The sequence below is a fragment of the Poecilia formosa genome, unplaced genomic scaffold, assembly GCF_000485575.1.
Source record: "Poecilia formosa unplaced genomic scaffold, Poecilia_formosa-5.1.2 Scaffold168, whole genome shotgun sequence".
NCBI lineage: Eukaryota > Metazoa > Chordata > Actinopteri > Cyprinodontiformes > Poeciliidae > Poecilia > Poecilia formosa.
Genome location: NW_006800107.1, coordinates 21,324 through 43,086, shown reverse-complemented (window position 1 = coordinate 43,086; position 21,763 = coordinate 21,324). Strand labels below are relative to the sequence as shown.

Below are 21,763 nucleotides of genomic sequence, written 5' to 3'. Positions count from 1 at the left end.
TGTTTGTGTTTCAGGACAAAACTACAATTTTGACTTTTATATACACGTTCTCTGCAAAAAGTTAACTTTTTTCCCTCTTTCATTTTCAGTGACCTGCATTTTTCATTTCATAGATTGGATTCCTGATCTAGAAAACTCACATTTTGAAAGATATTGACCATGTTCTCTTTATTGTAACAACAAAAAATTTTCTAGTGAGTTCCCGTGGTAATGTGAAAAATAATAATTGTTCAAATTCTTATAGATATAAGGCAAATATTTGATTCTGAGATTTAGTCATTTTAAGCCTAATTTATTAGGTGAAACTGTACAAATATATGTCTACCCTTCTTCAAGTTGGCTCTTTATATCATCTTTGATATAATCACCAGGAAAAAAAAATTAAATGGCCCCTGAATTGAAAAATTTGACTTGGAAATTCCTCAAAATCCAGTATGTCTGCCATATGTATGAAACTTTGCAACAGCAGTAGTAATAATATGTTTGTTTATACTTTGAATATTTTACTACAAATATGCTAGTACAGAAATTACTTTTTACTTTTACTTGAGCAAAAATATATTCAAGAAGTGCTTCTCCGAGGCTACTTAAGTACAGCTTTTGGGCACCAGTGATGTGGAAACGAATCTCTCGTAATTCCACTTTGTCCTGGCAGGGGGCGGTGTAGAACACTATGCCTGTACATTAACATGGCGGTCTGATGTAAGGATATTGTAGGTTTGATTTTTCAGATGCAGCGGGACCGACACTGGAGGTATTTGCAGTTTTTTCTTTCTGACTAAATAGTAGGTAATGTATCTTTTACGACGGTTTTCGCTCTGCGTAGTCCATCATCATCCACATGTTTGTTCCCGAGAGCTGCGCTCGGGATTCGATCCCGTGCTGTTGGTGTCCGGTATCCCGAGTTTGGTACGAGGGATTCCAGGCTTTGCCACCGGGGTGGAAGTCTAAGACTCCCTCACGATTAGGTTTTAATGGTGGCAATCAGTGGTGATCGTTGGTGATCCTCATTTCCGTAATATCGAGGTGAAAGTAGCACAACACGCCACTACTATATTAGCTCGTTAGCTTAGCCGTGTGTGTTAGCCAAAATGCGAGGTTCAAAGGCGCTACTGACTTGCTAGGAAAACAACCGACTTTTATAACTGAAATAACTTTCTGTTTTATTTATTTTGCGAATAAAAATGTACCGAAACAATGGGAGACGTGATACAATGCAGCGTGTTGATTTTTATTTGTTAATTTCTTGTATGAACTCTGCAATTACTCAGTAAACGTAAACTATCATTTTTTTCAATGGAGTCTTGTGTACATAGTGACAGCATATCTCCATAACGCCAGAGTTAGCATCTGATTCAGGAAATATCTATTTTATTGCCTTTTTTGTCTGTACTGCATTTGATTAACTCTAAATTAGAATCTGAAATTGATAAACTATTATTAGTTTTTTATATATATATATTTTATATAGCGCTATAAACCGCGAACTAGTCCTTTACTTGCTGAATCTAATTGAATAAAATCTCCATTATGTGTAGTGAACTGCTTTCTGCTTAAACTCATCGTAGTTATTTACAATTGTTCTGAAAGTTCCTTAAAAATAAACTTAAAAAAATGATGCAATATTACTGAATTATCATGCTCTCATCCAGTGTACAGATAATCTGAAATTGAACAATGCCCTATAGATGACGAAGCATATTGCAGGACAACCCTCACATAAATTACCTGGAGCCAATGGATCCCGTTGACTCTGGACAAGGTTTGTAAAAACACACCTCATATGTTTTAGACACATAATACGTTTAAAAACACCACTTTTCTTTCCAAAAAAAAAGTGTTAATTTCTCATTTATTTCTATTGAAACACACTGTCTCGCATTCCTAGAACTGTTTTCACATTATAAACATAAAGGTTAATGCATTTTAACTGGATTTTAATAAGCAGAAGCAAAAGTATAGATGCTTTTTAAAGGGTTTTACAAATTGACTAATTTATTGAATCATGTAAAATGTGTCAGATGGGATGGAGAATATCTTGAATATAGTTTTGGGTCTTACCTCAGATTCCACATAATATGTCAAATATAATATCAAATATCATCAGTGCTATATCGATATCTCAAATGACTGGAAAGCAACATTTGTTGGTTATTTCAAGTGACATGAAATTACGCTTTTACTGGATTTTTAAAAAGTCTTGCTTTGCTGATGCATAAAAACATTTTCTAGAAAATTAAAAGTGTTCGTAATCCTTTACTGTCAAATTAGAACAGTTCGATTTAATCACAAACAAACAACATTTTGCTTCTGAGTTGTAGGGAAAGCTAATAAAAGGGATTTATTTTATTTTTGTTCTCTGACCTGCTAAAGAAAATCATCCCTACAGCATGATGCTGCCATCATTGTGTTTTACTATTAGAATGGGGTGTGAACACTGTGATGGAAATGTCAGTTTTTCACCATTTTGCATGTGGAGTGCACACTGTTCAGATTTTTTTTATGTTATTTTTTGGAAAAATTGTTTTGCAAAGGACTATAAAATAATTCAATCTCTCCATGCAGGGCTGGACACGCCATCACAGCAGGATATTTATTTGTCTTCTAGCTCAAGAGGACGACAACGAAAGAGAAATTCTAAGTATGTTGATTTTGAAACCAACGACACGGACATTGTTAAAAGCGTCAAACAGAAATCCACTCGAAAGTCAGTGGGGAAAGGAGCAACCTCTCGAAAGACTCCCACAAAACGGAGAAAAACTAAAACACCTGAACAACAGACCACAAATGGAGAAAAAGAATCGCCACAAACAATCCCTGCAGACTCTGTTGACACAGTAATAACTCCTAGAAAACCAAAAAGACCCAGAAAAACACAGCCTGCAGAAACTGCCTCTGCTCCTGGGGACCTGCCGACTGGAGAAACTGGAGGCGGCGTTGTAGAAAATTCTGTCCACCAGGAAAATGGGTCACTGAAGCCGAAAAGAAAGTATGTCAGAAAGAAGCCTGTAGAGGAAGTTAAAGACCCACCGGATGAAGAAAAACCAGATCCTCCTGCTGAACCCGATGAGGAGGTCCAGACAGGGGGCCGTCGCCGGAGAGGAGCTGCTAAAGCGTGAGTCACATGATGTCACTACAGTAGACACAGTTTTGAAAGGTTTTCAGAAATCTGGACTAGCAAAGAAAATAACTAAAACATGGAATGTTGCTCTGTTACCTTAGTTCTGATTGCTCTTTTGGTGGACTTTTATTTATAATTATTTGGGGTTGAGGCGTTGCATGTTTTAAAGACAATTGCTTCTAGTTTTGGATGCTGCAAGAATTTTCACTCATACTTTTTTTATTAACGGACATTCACATTGTGTAACCTTGGCAACAAGGTGTTGATTTTACAAGTGGGAGCAGCTAATTAGCATCTCAAAAGCTGCAATAATACCTGCAGCTTCATGGATCATATCCCCTACTCCAACATCTCTCTGCTTGGAGTGGCAAAACCAAAGTATTAGCAGTTCTTGCTAACAGTTGATGGTGTCATCCATGACACGTTACTGTGAAAATATCATCTCTGCTGCCTGGAAATTGAGCTGTTACCATCTTATGACAGTCATAAAACTTTCATACAGCAACAGTCTTCAGTCAGAGGCTTTTTCAAATTTGTTGGAAGACTGACTGCTACTGGAGATCCTTCCTGCCCACATTGTCATCATCCACAATGGCATTTTGACGATATGATAATGACATTTAATTCCTTTATGGATAAATAAAGTATTTTTGAACAGAATTTTAATATTTCTGCTTCCTGTTGTTTACATAATTGTTATAAATAAGTCACACCTACAAAGTGTATTTTAAGGTAAATGCACTTTGAAGTATTGTATTAAACCATCTATTCTTCCATCTGTTTGTACAGGTTGCAGAAATATCCAAAACTCTTAGTGAACTCTTGAATTAATACCTACAATTTGTGAGAAATTTTATGAGTATCATCTGTTAGCCATGTGTATTCTCAACTAGCAATTATGAAGTTCTATATTTCTCCAGTGGCTCTACAGTGTTTAATACTCAACCAAATTTTGTGCAGGGCGCTGAAGTACCTCCAACTTTTAGCCAAAGAGGTTTTCTCTCATCCCAGAGATGAACTCGACTCCAAGCTGCACGAAGACGAAGAATCCGAACAGAAATCTTCCAAACAGACAAAAGGTACAGCGGATGCCTCCGTCACACATTGTAGCTTCTGTTTGAGTCTCACCAGATTCATTTGTAATCAGTGTTGATAAAAAAACAGCTACGGGCAAAAGAAACTAAAAAATGTGAAATAATGTGTGCATAAATAGAAAGTTTGGTTCCCAAAAAAGCAAATAAACGTGAAGAAAAAATGGCGACTTTGTGTGATGCTACATTTTGTGATTTTATGTTTGCGCTCAAGGTCGAAAGAGAAAAGTTGATGACGTTGAGAAAGACTTTGTGCCAAATATGGAAGACGAAGAAGCCGATGAGGAAGAGGAATATGAATATGAAGAAGTGTCAGATGCTGAATCAGATTTTGGGGAACGAGAGAAATTTCATCCAGTTTTTCACCAAGTAAGATGATGCCTAATATTTACTACTTTAATAATAATTTTTGTTTCTTAGTAAATCTAAACTTAATTATCAATAAAATAATCTCTTTTGGTGAATTATGTGAAAACTCATCTTGATTGTTTATGTTCCCCAGCCGAGGAGCTCAAATGGCAAACCTCACAACGGAATCGACTTTAATACCATCAGAACAATTCTGGATTCTGCTGAGATGACAAAAAAATTGTAAGATCTTCTCACCGTGTTTCAGACTTAAATGTTTTTCACTTCAATCACAAAATGAATAGAAAAAAATTCTACTGATGCAGCTAGAAATACAAATAGTTTTTGTATTTTTGACCATGTGCCTGTGCTTTCAGCCGGGAAGAGAACTACAGCAGCTGGGTGTTTCCAGAATGGGTTCCTTCCACTAACAACTGGGAGCCTGTACCAGAAAAGTAGATTATTTTCATCTGTTTGCTTTTTTAGCTGAATTATTTACTTGGAATAATAAACATATTAGTGGTGGAACTAGATTAAAAATCTTAATTGAGTTAATTGCAGGGTTTGTAAATAATTAATCAGTGAAATTCTCAAATATACACACAATTTGTACATGTTTTAATCAACCAAAGGATGTAGATTAGCAGCTTGTCAGCAGCTGATGATGTGATCCAGATCATGTTAATGTGGAAATTGTCTCTCCTGCCTGGATAATAAACTGTTAGCATGTCAGGACAGTTATTAAACTGTGTCATACAGCATTAGCCGTCACTAAATCTAAGTCATTGGTTTTTCAGTGAATTAGAAAAATACCTTCCTCAAGAACTGGAGTCGGCTGCCTTCAAAGTGTCCAGAGACAATCTGAACCAGGAAGAGACGCCGCTGCTGAGACTCAGCAGGTGAGACTGATGAGCCTTTCCGTTTATTCTGTGGTTTAAGAGATGAAAGGTTGAGTGAATGCTGAGTTAAGCTGACTTGTTGCTGAACCTGTCAGGTTTGAGTCGATGGCAGCTCACCCGGGCCACTGGGACATGTTTCTGTTTGCTGGTGGACCCGTCTGGGCCCTGGAGTGGTGTCCCAGCCCGGACGGCGCTCCGGCCTCCCAGTACATCGCTCTGGCTTGCCATCGAGGGATGGACGACCTGCACTATGTGAACCAGACCTACTCAGAACCCGGACTGGTCCAGCTGTGGGACTGTGGCAAACTGGAGTACAACAAGAAGTAGATATAAAATACATACATCCAGACTGAACTCAAATCAATTTCCTTTCTCAGTCTTACTGTTGACTGATTGATTATTCTTTGTGTAAATCCTGTGCAGACCAGACTCTCAGCCCTTCCTGGTTTATGGTTTGGCTCAGGACAAAGGCTTCATCTGGCAGTTAAAGTGGTGTCCAGCAGGAGGCTGGGAGCTTCCTGACTCTGTCAGAAAGGTAAAAATAATTAGCATTTTGTGTATTTTTCAGCCAGAAGCTACTTAGTTTATTTCAGAATATATTGTTCAGTCAATATACACAGTATCATTTCACCAGGCATGCTATTAAAAATAGATTCATTTTACCAAAAGGTAATGTACAGAACATTAACATTATTTAATGCCAGCTGGTGTTATGTTTAATAATAGTGAAACATTTTAAAGGACAGATAAAACAATATTACAGTAAACAGTCAACAATATAAATTTTTGGTTTCATACTAGAGTTAATAATGTGTTTAACCTAAAACCATGTATATTCTGCCATGTTGTCTTCCATATTGTTTTTTTGTTCTTTTGTTTTCACTTATGTTCTAAAAATTGTTTTAGTGATGTAATGAAGTGATGTATGGATCACAGTAAAAATAGCATTGCTGCAGCTAAATGTGGATCCCAAATAAAGTAAACTAAACTCAACTTGTATGTGTTATGTACCTTTAAAAACATGCACTCTCACCTTTCCTTTTGTCTTTAGGCTCCTTTCTTGCCCAGATTGGGCCTGCTGGCTGTCGCCACGTCCAGCGGTGTGGTCACCATCTACAGCCTGCCTCATCCTGATGCTCTGCTCTCAAACACAAAACTCACACACCCTGGTAAGACGTTCTATCTTCTCTAGGATCTGATCAATTCAGATTTTCTTTTCAATGTAAAGGTGACGTGTTGGAACTCTTCTTGGGTTGCTAGGTGACAGGCTGAGTTCCACTGGCGTTGCTAGGTAACGGGCTGGAGGGTTTTTGAAACAGCTCATTTTTCATACATCAACAAACATTAACTTATTGTAAAAAAAACAGACAGGTGGTTTTGTTAAGCACTTGGACTGTTTGTAGAAGCATAAAAACCCAAATGGAAGCACAAAAAAGTGTAAAATGTGAATTTTGCATAACAGATCCCCTTTAAAAAGAATTTTGTCAGTGGTTGGAAAGGTTAAAGTTTTTGCCTTTAGCTTTATTTAAAGATCATCTAAATAGACTTAGTATTTTGTGGTGGGAGGAAGCTGGAATCGAACCCACAGCCTTCAGATTGTCAAGTGACAGCTCTTCCCATTGACCCACAGGAAGGAAAACTTTGGTTCCCAGCGACGTTTTGTTGCTTAGGATGGTTCCTAAGTAGGTGAAACTGTTCAGAAGTTGTTTGCTCATTTAGAGTGAAAAGGAAAATTTTGAATATTTGCTATATTTAAATTTTTGCGTGATGAAACAGAATACCAATAATGATGTGATCAACTCGGCAGGTTTTTGTGGTTCTTTCTTTGAAATAGACACTCATTTGCAGAATCATTTCAAAGCCATGTTACTCATAATAAATTGATGCTGAAATGTTAAAAGATAAAGAATTTCCTTATTAATGTAACTTCACAAGATACTAAACATTTCTCATTTTATCAGAGTAAGAATGATTTTTCTCATAATATTAGAACTTTATTTTCATATTATTTCGTTTTTATTTTGGTAATATGACTTTATTCTAATTTTTATCTTTAATCATAATATTATGACTTTATTCTCATTTTGCATTTTCTTTAACTAAGCAGGTTTAAAAAAGTGAAGTATTTATTGTTTCCAGCAGAGGGTGCTGTTGGTTTACTGCAGCCTTAAATCTCTCTGACATCACGAAGTGTTGCAGGACTGCAGAGTAACACCTGATGGATAAATCGCACTAGCTCTGCAAGAAATGTCCCAGGAAACAGAAGATTTGACTCAACATGAACCAGAACTTGATTTTGATGTTAGCTATTCTCAGGAAAACGTTGCTTTACTGGGCGAATGTTTAATTAGAAGCAATATGCGAGTCATTCAGTGCAGATTTTCTTCTGCTTGTTGCCTCAAACCTTATTTATGGTCTGCTGGAGCATCAAGAAACGTTGCACCATTTTCCAAAAACCCAAACTTATCATGAAGATACTTCAGGAAATCATAAACATCAGAATAATTATGAGAAATTATCCAACATTTTTGTTGATGAAGTAATTGATGAATAGCTTAAGCATGTAAGAAGGTGATGTCAGGAGGCTTTCATAGGCAAGTACATGAACTCAATAATTATTTAATCAATCAAACAGCTGGATTATCCATCATATCAGACATGGAGCTCATTAACTGGAGCAAATCTTAGTTAAAATGACAACGCCCTCCAGGGCACTCAGTCTTTTTGTGCCATGCAGCTTTAACGGTGACAATAGTTTAAAAAAATCTTGTGAAAAAACCGAGTCCATGCTGAGATTATCGATGGTGGAGCCTGTGGTCCAGTCCTGTCTGCTGCCTCTGGGGCTCTGCTGGTAGAATGCTGTGTGAATGAGATTAATGACCGCTTTATCTGCAGCATCCATCATATGCAGAATGGCGCTTGTGTCTGCGTGAGTTAGTGTTTTTTATTCCTGTCAGGGGTCTGCCCCGCCGCCAATCTGATTAAACACAACACCAGTCTGGAATCATCGCATTTCAGGACAAGAGAGACTTGAAAATAAATGGTTTTACACAGACAGTATATTGAATTCATGTTTTACTGCAGATAAAAGAATAAAGTTTGACTACTGTTATTCAGTTGGGAAAACCCACATGAAAACACAACTGTTTTTAGCTAAAATATTAACATAGACTATTAGCCTTGTTAAAACTTAAAAACTGCAGTATAACTTTTATTATACTAGAAAAATATGTATTTTTTTTTTACATATTGAAACTGTCACCATGTCGTGACTGTTTAGCATGAAACAGGTAATCTGTGAAAAATCAAGATCCTCTGTGTTCTCCTAGTGCTATCTAGAAACAACCAATCAGAGCCAGGAGGCGGGTCTTAATGCTGTCAATCACCTCTCCATGTGACGCTCTTTGGTAAACTGTCATGAATGTTCAGGCTACTTAGCATGGCCACCGATAACAGCAGTTTTCCTGTAACATTAAGATTTTTCTCTGTCATTAGCATATTTAGCAACGAATACATGAGCTTGATTGACATTGGTGCAGATTTAAATAATAAATTTAAATAAGATGTGAATCTTGTAATTGTCATTTTACACTTTACATCACTCACCTCCCTTTCTTGAAGAACTTGTTCTCATGTCTTTCCTATTTTCAAGAGGGATTAAGAGAAATTGTCATACTCATTTCCCAAGGAGATTTAAACTTTTTTTTTTGCAGGATTAATAAACATAAAATGAGCTGTTTCTTCTATATTAGCTGATAATTGTAAGAATGATGTGAAAAAGATGAGTTTTAAATTTTAAACTGCATTTGTTTCATATGTTTTTGTTTTTAAAGGAAAAGCAATTAACTGCTGGGTCTCAGGCTGGACACTATTACACATGACTCGATTTTACAACTAAAGGAAATATACGCGAGTCTGAATTTGGACATAAAAACCTCTATAAAACCTGACATTTCTTTTTTTTTACCCTCCCCACTGCTTTGTAGCCCCTGGTTTCCATTTTATTTTCTTGTCACGGATCATTGGGTTCGGTTTCCGACCACTGGTTATAGTTATTGGATAAAACAGTTTCCAGGTGCTCACATTATAAAACAGCAGCAAAGCATGACGGGTGACTGAGGCAGACTCAGAGCTTCAGATGTACATTTCCATGTTTATTAGTATGTGGTTTGTATGTTTTAGTTTTAGAATCCAGATGAAACTAAAACATTGTGTTTTTATCTCACTGTTTGACTTGAAATATTACCAAACTTTTGCCTTTCTAGATCAGTTTGGATTGATTAATTTCTATTTCCCATGAGCCAGAATAATAACGAGAAATCTTAGGTAGCAAAATAACATTTCCAGCATGTTGGTAGGTCTTGGGTTCAAATCCCCAACCTTTTGCCTTGGTGTTTGCTTGTTCTCCCTATGCATGCGTGGATTCTCTTAGGATACTCCAACTTCACATTTTGCATGTTTTTGTTCTTCCACTTGGGTCTCAACTGCTTTTAAAAACAAAAATGATGCTTTTAAATGATCAAAAAGCACCCAGTTAATGGTTTTTGTTGTCTTGAAAACATGTCATTTCAAAAACCTCTCTATTGTAAGTCACAGTCCATGGGCATTGATCGTTACCTAGCAACCATAGCAAAACCCAGTCCGTCACCTAGCAACCCAAGCTGAGCTCCAGCTTGTTTGGTCAGCTGGTTTTACTGCTGTTTGCGCTGTACAATGGCTGCTGGAAAAGACAAGTGTTTAGCTGCTGGCTTACCTTCCAGAAACCACTTGCTGCGTTATTGTTGGCTGTCCAGGAGGCTCCACTTCTGCTGTTCAAAGACTCCTGGTTGTAATGTAGAGTTAGGGGGCGTGGCCAACAGCAGCTTGTTTGGATTTAAAGTGACAAGAGGCCCTAAAACAGATCAAATTAGGCTGACTAGACTAAAATCTCATTATCTAAGAATGCTTTTGTGCAAAAAAATATATATATGGACATGTTTTGTATTGCCCATAAATCCACCCTAACCTGTTTAAGGAAGCATAGTAGGTCACCTTTAATTGCAGTGAAACATCCATCATTCATATGCAGAAAGCTATCTCACATGGATCTGGTTGGACGCCATTTCTGTGGGGAAATTGACCCAAACGGGTTTAAACAGAACCTATAAGTGTCTCTGCTCTGTCCTTCCGAGCGGCAGCCCACTTCTGTTTGCCACAGATAATTGTAAATGGCTTTTGTCAATCCAGTCGCCACAATGACTGAGAGGAGGAGGCCGTTAAAAACTGCAGGACTGGAGCAGGGCGGTGACAATGAGCAGTGAGGATGTGAGGTGTTGTTGGGAGCTCACATAATTTACGGCGCCTTTCTCCATCAGACAAGGATCTATAATTGAAATGACAAAAAAGATGCATCGCCGAGCGGGTTGTTAATGTTGGAAGCTATGAATTTTAGCTCTTGTAGCTGACTCGTCTTGTATCGCTGCACTGTCATTCATCGAGGACTTACTTTGGGCCAGAAGCCGACTCAAACTGCTGCGCTTTGCACCGGCTTTTTATTCTCTGCTGAAAACAATCCTTGACATTCTGTAGTTCTGGGTCAGAGTTTTTAGTGTTGGAATATTTTTAGATCAAGATTTGAAGTTTCTCTCCTTCAGAATTTTTTTTAATGGATTTAAAACAGATTTATTTATATAAATAATTATTATTTTTGAGGTTTAAAAAATGTAAGTTCCAATTTCCATAATGTGATTTAGGTATTTTAAGTCTAGAAAAACAAAATGCAGAATGGTCAAATATTTATTTAATAAATTTCATATTTCCATTTACCTATCAGTTTATTCGTCCATCCGTCCATCCGTCCGTCTATCCATCCATCCATCCATCCATCCATCCATCCATCCATCTGCTTATCTTTTTACCTCTCCTCCCATCTGTTGTCCTTTCATCTCTTTAACCTTTTTCCTTAAAAAATGTGTTAAAAACTCTGAAAATCTAAGTTTGGTAAAGTTTGACATTTTGACCTGAGGAATATGTAAATTATTTCTTTTGTTATTGTAAAAACCAGATGACAGCATCTGGTTTTAAAGGGATGTCAGCGTTCATCTACGTTCATTCATCTAAAGCTGGACCAGATTCAGTAAAGGAGTAGTTTGTGTTTTACTCGGGTTGTGGTGAAGTGATGGATAGTTTGGGTGAATTAACTGGACACTATTGATCTGAACCGCTACGAATCCAAACCGGAGGAGGAGGGAAAACTAATGACCTAGAACGAACTGATACCTTTTTTCTCCAACCATTAAACACAGAAATGATCACTTAGAAAACCACTGCTGGATTAGAGCCATAAGATCCACAAACATACAGTCTTTTTTTTCACTTTAATTCATCTTGAAGACTTTTTCATCCATGACATCTCATATTTTCTCACAATGTAAATTTGCATCTCAAAGACCTAAAATCATTTCAAAATGGAAATATGTAACTAAATTTGTTAATGCTTTTGTGTCTTTGCAGAAAGAAACGATGAAAAACCACCAATTTACAAGGTAGGCCCTGTTTCTACGTCTGTCTGTCATTTAAAGCACCGAGTGACGTTGGCCTGGAGGAAAATAAAGTCATGAAACTGCTTCTTTTAGAGGGAATTGCATTGTTTCCTTCTCATTTTCTGCAGGCGCGAGGCGTGATTACTCTAAAACTGGGCTGCATCAAATCTCCTCGAGAAGAAAGGAGCGGACAGGTTCTGTCTATGGACTGGCTTCCTCAGAAACCACACAACATAATGGCTGTTGGATTCTACGATGGTACGAATTGATCTTCCTGATTCTGGAAGAACAAACAAATAACCTGGATCTCTCTCTCTGTTGCTGATTCATTTCTTCTTTGCTGTAGTAAATATTTTTGTCTTTTGGATTCTTTTGTTTCTTTAGTCCTTTTCTCTCCTTTCAGGTGTTGTTGGACTCTTCGATCTTTGTACAAAATCTTCCCTGTTGCGAGTCAGAGAGCCAGACCGGTCTTTGACTCTGCTGCCCTATCGATCGATACTCGCTCACGACAACGCCGTCAGAGCTCTGGTCTTCTGTCCTGCATCCAGGTGAGCTCTTCTCCCACTGACTGTTGGAGGATGCAAAGATTCTGTAGTTTTTATTGTGCCTCCATGTTTGTGATGCAGAAAAAGCCCAAACTGTCTTGAATTTAATTTCTTTCAGGGGGTAAATGACTTCAGAAATTAAAGTTTTATTTTTTTTAAACTGACACATCAATCTTCTACTTTAAGGCAATGTAAAACTATAAAACAAGTCAAAAAAGTCAAAAAAGTGGCTGCTGATTATTTTACACAAATTTGGGCTCTTTGAATCAGCCACTCTTTGCTCTCTGAACTGGTTCAGCGCAATAGCGCAACATTGCTGTTGACAAAATTAGCTTTTGATGTTGTAGAGGTCCTAGAATTGGCCCCTGAGGTGCTGCGATGTTAACTTATGTTTACATTAGAACCTTATTAAAGAGTCTAATAATCATCTTTTTTAATAGGTAATATGTATTTTCTGTATTCATGCCCGTGAAATACATGGATATTTTCTTTTGTTAAAATTTCAAGTGTTATAGCTGAAATCAGCAAATATGTCAGATCCCCTTTAAAAGTGCTGAGAGCTTCCTATTTTAATTATTCAAACAGCAAATACACTTTAATATCTTACCACTTCCTTATTTCAGAGGTACAGCCAATCAGTGCCTAGCAAAATGAATGGAGCTCCCCGATTGGCTGCTTTGGAAACAGCAGCCATTAGTGTGTTAAGTAGCATTGTGCTGAGGTATTTGAGCTTCCCAAGCTGCCTTTTCTTTAAAATATGTTAGATATGCACTGCAAAAAAATATAGAAATAGGAAAATGTTCCACAAATATTTTTTAATAGAGTTAAGTTAGACAGAGAAATTCACAAATACTGAAACGTGATTCTATTTAGAAAATATCACTCCAGAAAAGACAAAATAAATCTTGATGTTTAGATTTGTAATGTGTTACCTGAATAATAATAATAACTGTTTTATGTTGAAAATAGAGCAGCTATAGGTGATGATATAAACAAACATATCTGTGTATATCTTTCAGTATTTCACCTCATTAAGCTCTGCTGCTATTTTCCCATGAAATCAAATCAAATCACTCAACCGCTTTATTTACAGTGGAAGGGAAGAAATATTCTCTTTATATGTTAGATACTTTACCTGCTGTCTTTACTGAGATCCCAACAATAACTGAAGTAATATTTTTGCCTTTGCTGTCTCCTGTCTCTTTATTTCATTACGACATGATGAAGATCAGCTGATCTTCTGGTTAAACACATTAATCTGCAGTCGCTGCGTCGGAGCAGCTCGCTGCATCAGTCAGTGAAATTAGGATGGTAGTTAAAATTTCTGCAGCTGCTCAGTGTGACTCTGTAAAAATCTTAAATTCTCATTTGCTCAGTGCTGGAAGTGGCAAAAATCAATTGAAACGATTGAAACTGTTGATTATTCAATTAAAATAAAAGGGCAGTTTAGCTCTGAAGTCATTTCTGTTTTACTAATTAGTAGTTTTTGGCCTTAAATATAAACCAGTTCCAGATACATGATGTTAAACTTTTACTAAAATATAGCATATATAAAATATATATACCTATTTTTTTATTTTTATTTTATTTAGATTTTTATTTCTTGCATTTGCATTGTCAGTGTGTCATTTTAGATCAATCTTAGTGGAAAAAAGTATTAAGTTTAAAAAATTATGTTATATTTTATTCTGTGATTATTCTGTAATTGTTTAGTAACATGAAAAACATAAGAGCAATTTAAGGTTTTAATTTGTAATAATGCAAAAATATTTGGAATATTTTGAATTCTAACTATTTTAATTATTTTATTACTGATATTTTTGTCTTGACTCTTAGGTATCCATTCTTTTTTGCTTCATTTTTTTCCTTAGTCATTAACCTGCATCCATTTTTGTTCACTGTTGATGATATTTCATATCTTTTAGTATCATATTATTCCTGTGTATTCAGTAATCTAAAGGAAGTCACATTGAAACTTCTGCACCAGTGAATCTAACTTTGTATTCACGTTGCATTACTGCAGCTACTATGGAAACGTCTGAATAATTAATGGTACCATTAACAGCACAGCAGCACCATTTATCTCTGGATAAATCTACAACTAATTAGTTTTGGCTTCAAATAAAATCCTAATTTTGTGTTTTTGCACTTCAGCTGCTTGTTTTATGTTAAAAATAAAACAGGATATTAGTTGGATTAAAATAAATAGAGAATGTAAAATTGCAGAATATGGATCTCTGTTAGTCTGAGTCAAGCTTCACTTTTCTCTGCTCAGATTCAAAAACCTTTTTTGTCCTCAGATATGAAGTGAACAGATTTTCTTTCCATTAAAACGTATTGATTTCTGTCATCAGTTGTTTATAGCAGACTCTGCTTGCAGAGTTGATCAATGAGAAGAAAAACGATGAATTCCACGTGAAACTTCACCGTATGAATCAAATATTCAGACTTTTTTTGTGTATTTCACCCAATTCATTTGGATTCGTCCAAATGACTCATTAATTTCCTGAACTGTTGACAGATACTTGTTGACATCAGCGGGTGAGGACCGCTGCTTGAAGACGTGGGATCTGAGGAGGCTCAGTAACATGGTCAAGGTCCAAAAACGCTACCTGACCACTGAGCTCTGCTGGCCGCTGGACTCACCTGGGGTTCTGGTTGCCCAGGAATCTGCCTTCGTACCGTAAGAAAGCTCCTAACCCGGATTCTGTTGTCATGGAAACACTGGATAAGATTTATTATGATGCCAGAATAGTTTATTTATTATTTTCACAAACATGTGCATGTGTCTTTTTAACAAATGGAGTCATTTCTGTTCCATAAACAGAGGATTCACCAGGGTTTCTGGTATTTTAAATACAGGCTGAAAAGGACTAAAACCTGTGGTTTTGAGTCTGGAAAAATAAAGACATGTTTTGTTGATTTAAAATTAAATGTGTACCTTCAGAAGAAAAATCTGCAGTTCACTGAAAAGCGTAAAAAGAGAGAAAATATTTTGTCCTCCAGAATTTAGATGGAAACAAAAACAAGAAGGCTAAATATTTTCTACTCCTCTTAAAACTTATTTAAGATCATTTTACACTTTAAACTCCCAAAGAAAACAGTTCCATATCTTTTTTTTCTATATTTTAACTAAGAATTGTTTTGACTCATTCTAAGCCAGTGGTTAATTACACTTCTTATTAAATCTAGGGCTAAATTTATAGTTTACAAAAACAAAATGAAAATGTGCGTTTTCATAATTTCTTGAAATACCAGAGGCCAAATGTTGTGATTATTCTGAACTTCCATACATCAGAATGAACTTTTCTCAAAATGTCCTGGTTGATTCCACATGTTTTGCTGATGTTGTTTTAGGAGAAGTTCAGTTGGAGTTCATTACGTTGATCACTACCTGCGCTCCTACTTTGCAATTCCTCGGAGTACGTCTGTATGGGTGAGTGAAACTTCCTCCAAAGAGGATTTGCTCCATGTCTGGAGCCATAAAACATACTGGGCATGTGGAAAAAATATAACTTTACAACATTTCCTGTACAAAATTGTGGAGGTTTTTTTATTGTGGATGTTATAAAATGCTAGTTTTATCTTTATTTTGGGATTTTAGAGCAAAGAAAAACTTCAGGCTTTTAAAAAGAGATAGAAATCTGTAGTTTTTTAAAGAAAACCGAGGAAGGAGTCACATGCAGTGATATCCTAAAGTTTATGGTCTAAAACGTGAGTTAAGAACCCACATCATGTCCAGTTTAATTTTGGCCGAGAAAAATGACCTTTACACTTTAAAAGAAATCCCCTAAAATGGGAAATTGGCTCAGTGTTCCTGCCAACAGCTTCTGCTTTTCCCATCTTATTGACTGAAGGGAACATCGACTAGTTGAACACTTTGACCTAAACATGTTGTAATCTTCCTATTAACCTCAAAGTTGTTGTTTGTGATACATGAAAACTCATATTATTCTTCACACTGCTGTTCTGGTTGGACCAAGCTAGTGCCTTAGCATCTAACATATGTCCTCTACCCAGAATGCTTTGCATAGTACAGAGCCTGGTGACATTCGTTTGACAATATTTTAATTTATAAAACCTAATCAGAACTGTTCAGTTCAGGATATTTTATATTTTCCATTTAAAACTGATCTTCATGACTGTGATTGGTCTGTTTGTGTCACCACAGTCCTTGTCTTACTCCGATTGGCTGCACACCGTGATGTCATCAGATATGCTCGGCGAACTGATTCTCTCCATCTTACCGCTGCCCAACTGCTCTGTCAAGAAAACATCCTTGAGACGTTTTGTAAGTTCTAGAAAAAGCCTTTTTCCCATGTTTTGATTGATTTCTAAGGTGTAGAAAGTCTGTTTTATTCATTATTTTCCCTCAGCCTGCCTACATCACATCTTTGGAGCCTTATGAAGCACAAGAAGGACAAAATAAAGGTGAGGAAGAGGAAGGACAGGAACCAGGAGAGACAGTAGACGATGAAGACAATGAGGGAGGAAGAGTTGGAGGAGATTCTCGTCTTCACCTGCAGTTTCAGACGTACAAACAGGCTGTGAAGAAATACTACCTGCACTTTAAAGACTTGGATATGGTAGGTTGGCAGTGTTTTTATTACAGTAGTAATGTTTATTGATTAAAACCAGCATTAATAACTTCACCATAGAAAGAAAGTGAGTAAAAGTCATTTTAATCAGATTTGAAAACTTTTTCTAAAGTGATATTTTTATTTTCACGAATCTACAACTGTAGAAGATTTCAGTAAAATGTTTTCTTACATCCAGTTTTTGGTTTTAACTGCCAGATTGTTACCTAGATAGTCATGTTACATGTATACAGTTTCTTTATATTCAATATTTGGACAATTAAGAAAAGCTTTGTGCAAAGACAAACGTTTGCATATTAATCTATGGTAGAAGATTACAATAAGGAGTGAATGTGTTCCTGTATACGATTTGCATGAGCCTGGATTTGATTTCTGAGTTTTCCAGGTTTGGATAAATACAAAAAATGGCATTAAAGACATTTTATTTCTAGATTTTGTCCACTTCTTCACCGTTTAAACATTGCAGCGACTCCAGTAACCTCATGTAATCCATCCTTCCTTTGATCCATTCTTCTATTTTTCCATCCATTCTGAAAAGTTACTTGTAAGTTAGTTTTGTTTTTCTTCAAGTGCCTGGAGAGATTCATTCATTTTTCATGCAAACCGTCTGAAAAGAGTTTAGAAACTCGTACTGTTGGAATGAAGCAGTTTATTGTTTCCATTATTTGAATATTTAGAGCTAATATTCGTCCCTTTGACTTCCAGCGATGCCTTACAGGACTCAGTAAGCACGCTTTGTGGAAACACATGCAGAGCACAGAATTAACAGCAGTTACAGACCTGGACGACATGCCGCTGGCTGCTCTCTACAAGGTACGTTTACAACACTTTATCTGTTTCTTCACACTCATTCTGAAGCACATATAGGGAGGAAAAAACAGAGTAAATGAACAGATAAGTACCAGAACGAGAGAGAAAGAAATCAAAGGTGGGATCTGCCTCCTTCTCTGATGGGCAGCTATAAAGTCAGGCCAAATGTAATGATGTGGAAAATGAGAAAAATGTCACTCCCAGCAGGAGGAGGGAGGGGGAGATGGAGAGCGGCCATTTGAGGATATGATGTGTTTAATTTTAAGAGGCAGAGTCCAGGGAGCGGCTCTGCCCTTCAGGGCGAAGTGATCGACGGACACTTTATGGGTCGAAAAATCCCTCACAGTTTTTCACTAGTTTGTTCTTTTTTTTTTTCATCTGAATGAAATAAATGGTTAAGAATGAGTCAGCAGAGAAAGAAAGAAAGAAAGCAAAAGTTAAAGGATTTATAGGAAGAGTTTTATTGACTTCCTCAGAGCGACGGCTGAGTGGTTCATAAATGACAGCAGGTTTACTTAAAGGAGCTCAGATAATCAGAGGGATTTACTGTAAATAAGATTAAAGTTTAGCCGGAAAACAGTTTTTAAGTGCTTACAGTGCAGACAAATAATGACAAAAGCTTAAATAATTAAACAGGGAAGCTTGGATGGAAGGAGATTATAAGTAAATTGCTACATTATTAAGGAAAGAACTAAAAAAAGAAATGAGCATTAAGGTAAATAATTAGGAATGAAAGAAAATAAGTAGATGAATTAAAAAAGTAATTTGATAAAGTAAAGTGCATTTGTACATACTAGAAAAGTAGATTAAGCACATAAACAAAAAGTAAGTTAGCAAAGTTCAAAAGGAAAAAAGAAATAAATTAACATAATATGCTAGAAAGTAAATAAGTGAAATAATTTGCTAGTGGAACTAGAACTTTTTCGCCAACATTAAGGAATTATTAACTTAAAACAATCTGATAATTCTAGTTGAAAAGTTTCATATAAATTAGTTTTGTCTTATTTCAGCTGTGCTGAAACATTTCCTCTGGAAACTAAAATACTTGTAAGATTTTGTATTTTTGCAGTGTACACAATAAACTTATCAGTAAGTTGAGGTAAAAAAGTAATTTACATAAGTAAATTAGTAAATAATTAAGTAATTTACCAAATGCAAATTTATTGGAGCTAGATGTCTCTGCAAAATAAATCAGAAACATCAAATACATGAAACTATGGAGATTTGTGTCTTCAGCCGAATGATTCAGTCCGTTTTGGTCTTTTTTGCTGTTGTCTTCACTCTCCTCTCCAGGCCCGGTTCAACCCGAACATGAGCAGCCATGTGTGGGTTGGTTCTGCGGGTCAGACGGGCCTGGTGCGGCTGCACTGTGCGAGGTCGTTCATCACCCCACAACTCAAGACCATGATCAGTAATCATCAGGCCCAGTTCAGCGCGCTGTACTCGGCCCAGAACCGCAGCGACGGCGTCCAGACGGCAGCGGAGCAGCGAGAGCAACACAGTTTACCTCACTGCACGGCCACAAGGTGAAACATTACATCAGTCAGTCCTGGATCCACAGCAAAACCTCAATAAATCTGATCTGGTTTTAAATGCATATGTGAATGTTATGCATTAGTTTGCAAAAAATGTCCCTAATTACATAAATACATGACTACAAATTACAGGTAAAAACAACGGAGGAGGGTTGGAGACACTGAAGAACGAATAAGACACTTGAATTTTTTGTTCTCAGAATTTTGGCTTTAATCTCAGAATTCTAAAATTCTTGTCAGAATTCTGTTTCTCAGAATTTTTACTTTTTTCTTATAATTCTGACTTGCTGAAACATCTCAGAAGATTAAAGTCAGAATCCTGAAATTCTGAGAAAAACATAGGAATATTCAGTTGCCGTAATCTTCGTCCAAAGAAAGCAGATGAACAGAAGTTCAGAATTTAAAAGTCATGGATGAAATCAAAGAATTTTAAAAATTTTTCGACTGTATTTATCTTAAGCTTCAAAAAAACAGCAGAAATCATAACTCTAAACTCAAAAACAATCAGTTTGTCACATCAACAGAGAGAAAAGTTTTTGGCTCCTGGTGTTGACAGTAATTCAGACGGTTTCAGTCAGTTTCGTTACAAAAACATTGCCAGCCTGCAGCTAAGTGCCTTTTGACCACTTTTTTTTTTTTTTTCAGCAAAAACGGGAATTTTATTTTGGAATTTTGTTTTTCCTTGGGGTGTTATTATGGGATATGTGAATACCTTTATATTCCAGTTATTATGAGTTGTACAGAAACATCAGCATGAATGTAGGTTTTCACTTTCAGCTTATTTTTATCTTGAGGCAAAAGCTCAGGCCTGATGTTTGTTTACACATTTATTTTAATCTTAATTTATAATTATATATATGTAAAGCTGTTCATCCATTTTTTCATACTGGTATTTTTGAAATGCTGCTGATAATAAAGCTTTTTTATATAAAATACTGACTAAAGTTATTTTTTTCCTACCGAATCAGACAGAAATCAGCCTCCGTTCATTATATCCACTGTTTTATTTCACTTTACAAAACTTTTTCTGCACATAAAAATGAAACAGCAAACTTCACAGTTATGACATGTTTTATGCCATTTCGCCAGATTTCATGAAGGTCGATCGTACAAGGAACAGAAAATTATTTACACACGTATGCACAAAATTATACACTGAAAATACATTTCTGACATATTTGCAACACGCAGGCGGAGCATAATCGCCACAAACAGCAACAGCACAGAAACAGACGGTAAACCTCCAGAGCAAACAGACCCAAAGTGCTTTTTTTCTTCAATAAGAAACTTTTCAGACAGTAAAGCTGCACCAGAACCTTTTACTATGCATGGATATAAAACCTTTCGTACATTGGTCTCTATGAAACTCAGTGTCATTTTTAATTCTTCATAGCTGTTTTGAACATATATACCATAATTTTAAAAAGAAAACAAATATGCGTCTCTTTCTGAAAATAAAACGGTGAATTTTATTCTTCTGTTTATCCTCCACATGTGCTGAAATTTTCTGACTGGCAGTTGAACAAGAAAAACTTCAGCATACTTCAATAACAGCGAACAACCATGCAAGCGTTTGCAATGAACATCAACAAAATGTTCACAAGGTGCAACACTTGTGCGAAACATCAACACCTAATGGCTTACATTTAAATAGAAAGTGTTACTCAGTGCAGATCGTGAGTATTATGGAAATATTGTGTTTTTTTAACAAACTGACAGTAGTGCGCACACTTATGCTAGCGCTCAAATTTTTTTTCATCACCGTGTTAGCTTCTACAAGAGCAAACTTAAATCTAACAAAATAAATGTTTTGTGTTTTGTAATTGTCTTGAATCTTGGGAACTGTTTCCATCCAATTGTCATGCGAATTTGGAGCAAAATTTTTAAATGTCACACAAAAGAAAATGCGAATTAGTCATGTTTCCGTCTTTTGGTTTGGTGCGAAACAAACTATACAAACTTTAACACTATGCATGTAATAAACAAGATGTAGAGTTTGCAAACTAGCATGGGCTGCACATCTCTAAAAAATTTAGAAATTTGGAGTTTGAAATTTTTCCAAGTTTCCTGCCTCTGGTAAAACACAAACCCGCTGGTGGATGGGAGCCTTTGCTACATCAAAACCGACGTGATAAACGAGTTTCCTTCTCTTCTTTAAGACATTTCAGAAAAGCCAAAAACCACCTCAAGCTAGCATAAAAATATTTTTTGCAAAATTGCATAAGCTACTTCGATGTTTGATGCTTTTATCAACTTTTTTCCAATGCAATACTTCAAGCTGTGTTTTATAAATGT

The 21,763-nt window shown here is 36.3% G+C and overlaps 1 protein-coding gene across 3 annotated transcripts; it reads left to right on the top strand.

The window, feature by feature from the left end:
- The first annotated feature begins 36 nt into the window (after positions 1-36).
- gtf3c2 (general transcription factor IIIC, polypeptide 2, beta) lies at positions 37-20,401 on the top strand. Of its 3 annotated transcripts, none has more exons than XM_007564752.2 (20): positions 37-754; positions 1,689-1,762; positions 2,566-3,115; positions 4,082-4,200; positions 4,427-4,581; positions 4,715-4,803; positions 4,938-5,015; positions 5,358-5,459; positions 5,555-5,782; positions 5,883-5,994; positions 6,511-6,628; positions 11,952-11,983; positions 12,109-12,238; positions 12,384-12,528; positions 15,047-15,208; positions 15,883-15,961; positions 16,697-16,816; positions 16,902-17,111; positions 17,829-17,936; positions 19,227-20,401. In XM_007564752.2, the coding sequence occupies exons 2-20, from the start codon at positions 1,738-1,740 to the stop codon at positions 19,461-19,463; spliced, it is 2,799 nt and encodes a 932-aa protein (XP_007564814.1). In that variant the 5' UTR covers positions 37-754; positions 1,689-1,737; the 3' UTR covers positions 19,464-20,401. The 3 variants fall into 3 exon arrangements, with proteins under 3 accessions (XP_007564814.1, XP_016533371.1, XP_016533372.1); XM_016677885.1 differs by having other exon boundaries at positions 1,653-1,762; XM_016677886.1 differs by lacking the exon at positions 37-754 and adding an exon at positions 761-1,026 and having other exon boundaries at positions 1,653-1,762.
- The last annotated feature ends 1,362 nt before the right edge of the window (positions 20,402-21,763 follow it).

Coding starts and splice junctions, on each gene's coding strand:
- gtf3c2 (XM_007564752.2), top strand. CDS start 1,738: ATGGATCCCGTTGACTCTGGACAAG. Junction 4,804..4,937: donor GCTGAGATGACAAAAAAATT/GTAAGATCTTCT, acceptor CTGTGCTTTCAG/CCGGGAAGAGAACTACAGCA. Junction 5,460..5,554: donor CCGCTGCTGAGACTCAGCAG/GTGAGACTGATG, acceptor TGAACCTGTCAG/GTTTGAGTCGATGGCAGCTC.